The 4,500-nt window shown below is 43.3% G+C and overlaps 1 protein-coding gene across 1 annotated transcript; it reads left to right on the top strand.

Annotated features, from left to right (window-relative positions):
• Positions 1 to 324: 324 nt before the first annotated feature.
• On the top strand, positions 325 to 3,791 carry LOC119275073 (serine/threonine-protein kinase Aurora-2). Its single transcript, XM_037555853.1, has 9 exons — positions 325 to 462; positions 1,020 to 1,130; positions 1,807 to 1,953; positions 2,041 to 2,136; positions 2,231 to 2,326; positions 2,412 to 2,508; positions 2,605 to 2,722; positions 3,145 to 3,217; positions 3,329 to 3,791. Exons 1-9 carry the CDS (start codon positions 427 to 429, stop codon positions 3,428 to 3,430), a joined length of 876 nt encoding a protein of 291 aa, XP_037411750.1. The 5' UTR covers positions 325 to 426; the 3' UTR covers positions 3,431 to 3,791.
• The last annotated feature ends 709 nt before the right edge of the window (positions 3,792 to 4,500 follow it).

Genomic DNA, 4,500 nt, shown 5'->3' with positions numbered 1-4,500 from the left:
AGGTTATCTCGGGCTAAAACTTCGCTGTTGAAGATCAGCCACAAGAAAGCGTGCAAATTCCGAGGTGTTTTGATTTTCCAAAACAATGAGGCCCAGCAACTCAGCCCATCCACGACAAATTGCGCACGAACCCGTTTTCAGTTTCTCAACTACGGGGCCGAGCCCAAAGCCCATTCTAACCTCTGTCAACGCAACCGAACGGCTCTCGACCGCGCACGTGAGTGGCACGCACGCACTCGGCCAGGCCAGCAGGGCAAAATAATCCGACCGTTGAGGCCGCTGCCGCTGCCTCTGCCTCTCCAAGAGCCTTTAAACCTCCAAAATCTGCGATCCGGATCTTTCCCCAATTCCAAACCCGCCCTGCCCCGCCCGGCCGCTCCCCCCCCTGCGCCCCCCTCCGCTCCTCCGCTCCGCGGACGGCCAGCCATGGCGATCTCCACCGATTCGCGCAGCGAGGAGGAGGTACGCGTGCTCGCCGTCGCCCCTCCCCGCCTCCCCTTCCCGGATCTCATCTCCGCGTCTCTTGCGCGCGATCTCGGCGCTCCCGGCGGGGGCGCGCACCGGCGGATTCTTGGGATTCGACGCCGGATCGGCGCCCAGTTGTTCCTGGGGCGGCTGTGTGCTCGTGCTCTAGCGCCGGATTTAGTTGGCGATTTGTTCTGTTCTGCTTCCCCCTGGCGTTTTTGGGTGGGTTGGTGGTTAGGGTTTGCTAGCTGATGTCAGGCGTTGAAATGGTCCGGGTCCTATTCCCTTCTTGGTTGGCCCAAGATTATATTTTGGGCTCAGTAAAGTGAACAAACCCATCGATTTTTGGCATATCCTTAGCTTGTGGGTAATATATAGTGTATCTGGGCGGCCCTAAATTACCAGCTTCTTGTGATGGTTTATACTGTACATGGTTAAAAGATGCATCTTGTGGGTAATATATTGTTTGGTCAACCTGGGCTTCATGAGTATAATAGTACTGCTCTTCCGATGAAGTTGAACAATAATGGTGTATCTTTGTTGCCTCTCTGCAGCCTTCGCAGCATTCTCAGGTGGAGAAGCGGTGGGTGTTGTCTGACTTTGACGTTGGGAAGGCACTTGGGAGGGGCAAGTTTGGCCATGTCTACTTGGCCAGAGAAAAGAGGGTAACTACTCTATAGCTAATCTCAAATAATCCAGTATCTTAATTCGAGTGAAGGAATTTATGTTTCGCCAAGCTGATTAGATAACAAGTATAGCTAATGTTTAGTAATTAGAGCTCAGATCTATTTGTTCAGCTACTAAATATAGCATTGAATGACACTGTCATCTACATTGCATATGTTCTGAGTCCAGAAGCTTATTGTATCTACCATCTGTTTTCCCTACTAAAGTCTATGCGTAGTAAGTTATAAGTTTCATGGACACTTTTCATTCATTAGTACAAATTGGTTGTTTGGTGTTATATATACTGAAGATAGCAGGAGTCTGGAATTGTTAATACTCGAGTAATCAACGAAGTCTTACAATATTTTCTTTCCGTATAAACAGAGTAGTCAGATTGTGTCTTTGAAAGTTCTTTACAACAGCCAACTCAGTCCAGAAGCTTATTATATCTACCATCTCTTTTCTCTACTTTTTTGACTTTTGCTTGTAAGTGTCTAGCTACTTTGCATAAATTTTGATGCCATGCATAGTAAGTTATGAGTTTCATGAATGCTTTTCATTCATAGTAGTACAAATTGGTTGTTTGGTGTTATATACACTCAGATGGCAGGAGTGGAATTGTTAATACTCGAGTAATCAACGAAGTCTTACACTAGTTTCTTTCCATGGAAACAGAGTAGTCATATTGTGGCTTTGAAAGTTCTTTTCAAGAGCCAACTCAAACAATCTCAGGTGGAGCATCAGTTACGGCGCGAAGTAGAGATACAGAGTCACCTTAGGCACCCCAATATTCTTCGCCTATATGGGTATTTTTATGATCAGGTACAGATTGGCACAACTATAACACGGAGAATCATTATTGCTTCATTTCACCCTCGTCTGATCATCAGTTCCATATGCATTTTGCAGACCCGTGTTTACCTAATCTTGGAGCATGCCGCAAAAGGAGAGCTGTACAAGGAGTTGCAGAGATGCAAGCATTTTTCTGAAAGACGCTCGGCAACTGTAAGTATATGCTCTGAATGTGTTCGTGGTAAATGCATCATCTACCCACTATTCAAAAGTAATATATCTGAACTTCCCTTGTTTTTCTTTTCAGTACATTGCATCATTGGCCCGTGCCCTCATCTATCTTCACGGGAAGCACGTGATACATCGAGATATTAAACCGGAAAACCTTTTAGTTGGAGTACAGGTATTTGCTCTACTTTCCTTTGAATTTTATGATCTGGAACAGTATGCTCTCTGGTGTTTACATAGGTATATGCTTTTCATGACAGGGAGAGCTGAAGATTGCAGACTTTGGCTGGTCTGTTCATACCTTCAACCGAAGAAGGACAATGTGTGGGACTTTAGATTATCTGCCTCCTGAAATGGGTACTTTCCTTTTCATTTACTTCAGTGTCACAACTGATTCGTGGTGAAATAGAATACCACAAATTTCTAGTAGCTAACTTGTTGCAATGTTTGCAGTGGAGAAGACAGAGCACGATTACCATGTAGACATATGGAGCTTGGGCATCCTATGTTATGAATTCCTTTATGGGCTCCCACCTTTTGAAGCCAAAGAACACTCCGAGACATATCGAAGGTAACTCATGATGAACGAACTGATTTTACTATGACCTTCGCGATTTGCATCTCTTGATTCGATGCTCTTACAAACGTTGCCTTGCCTATATTTTCTGTCCAAAGTAGTCTTTTGGGCGTTTGTACATTTTCCTCTACAAGCATACTCTTGAACTATGGGTGGTGCTTCTACATGAAACACACACAGTTGCATTGATCAGGGCCGGCTAGGCATGCTTTTTTTAGGTTCATGGTTTCGTGTATGCATCAGCAGTGATACTACATTTGCAGCATTGCACCATAAGTTATTTTGATTGAATCACATGTTTAAATCTTCATGATTGAGAGATTACACTTAGTTTCTAATCCATGCAACTCTACTTAGCTCCCTTCGCACCCTTATAAGCAACTGCTGTCTCTCAAACTGCCTTGTCCAAAATACAGGATAGTAAAAGTGGACCTGAAGTTCCCGTTGAAACCGTTTGTGTCTCCTGCTGCGAAGGACCTCATCTCACAGGTACCTGATTTCTGATCATGATTACAACAAGAAATAGTTCTAGTTTATGTGACATGCCCTGTGCTCAACTTCTGTCTTACAAATGGTATGTTTGTTCTGGGCTTGTTGCAGATGCTGGTGAAGAATTCAGCGCATCGCCTGCCCCTCCATAAGGTTCTGGAGCACCCCTGGATCGTCCAAAACGCCGACCCCTCAGGCGTGTACAGGGGGTAGAGCTTGTCTCGCCTGCTCCTGTGCCTTGATCCAGGGCTCTGAGTTAACTCAATTGTTGTCATATCTGGCTTTCGTTAGCCGTGCCTGTACTACCTACCACCACTGTTGCTCCTGCAGCTGCGTCGATAATGTTCATTGAAGCTTCAGCTTTACTCGATGAAGATTTGGAGCCAACATGTAGCAGCTGTCTCAAGTGTGTGTTGTGAATGTTTATGTTGTGTAGGGGGTGTGTGTATCCTACTCTGTGTATCTCTTGTTGGACAACTATTTGGTCTATATATTGGAGGTTCCCGCAGTTCGTATCCAGTGCCTTGTAATTGTTATTATTCATTCAGGTGATCGGAGTGATAGCCAAGGTTCAGATTAAGAAATCTCTTTGGACAGAGCAGACTTGTCAAGCCACCTTTTTTTCTTATGATCCAGCGAAAGAAACTTTTTTCTTATGAAAATCACCACCCTCTTTGTCTTTATTGACTTTGCAAGTACTAACATTTGCATCTCTAAAGCAAACCACCTTTGCGGACAATTCCAACCCAGTTTGCCACAAAATAAATTCAGAATGTTTTGAATTTGTTTTCATTTTATTTTGGGGCTCGTGTAGTTCAATGACCTCCAACGAAAGCAACCTTGCTTCAAACAAAACTGAATAAAAGGCCGATACTACCTTTCTACACCTGAGCTCATATGCTTCTGGTGTGAACAACAAAATAAATAAAATAGAAAAAATATTATTTCAAAAAATTCTGAAAAAACAAATTATGACATACTTTAAGGAATGTTTGTTGTGCATGCAAAATTGCATTATGAAGTCACATTGGTGAAAGTCGTGGCAAGAAAATACAAAATCAGAGCTTTAAAATGCATTTGAAAGTAAGCATCAATTTTCTTTTTACCACGCCTTCCACCAATGTCGTCCTTTCTTGATGAAATTTGCATGCACAACAAACATTTTTAAAGTACGTTTTTTCTATTTTATTTATTTTACTGTCCACGTCATGAGGATATGAGCTCAGGTGTAGAAAATGCACGTCTGTAAAAGGCTTGCTTCATTGCAAATAAATAGATAAAAA

Source organism: Triticum dicoccoides, chromosome 3B (genome assembly GCF_002162155.2).
Source record: "Triticum dicoccoides isolate Atlit2015 ecotype Zavitan chromosome 3B, WEW_v2.0, whole genome shotgun sequence".
NCBI classification, from domain to species: Eukaryota; Viridiplantae; Streptophyta; class Magnoliopsida; order Poales; family Poaceae; genus Triticum; species Triticum dicoccoides.
The sequence above is the reverse complement of the archived record's forward strand: the minus strand, read 5'-3'. Positions and strand labels throughout refer to the sequence as shown.

Excerpts from the sequence above, each read along its gene's own strand:
- LOC119275073 (XM_037555853.1), top strand. The coding sequence starts at position 427 with ATGGCGATCTCCACCGATTCGCGCAGCGAGGAGGAG. Across the intron at positions 1,131-1,806 it reads ACTTGGCCAGAGAAAAGAGG|AGTAGTCATATTGTGGCTTT; the intron begins GTAACTACTCTA and ends CCATGGAAACAG. Across the intron at positions 1,954-2,040 it reads ATGGGTATTTTTATGATCAG|ACCCGTGTTTACCTAATCTT; the intron begins GTACAGATTGGC and ends TGCATTTTGCAG.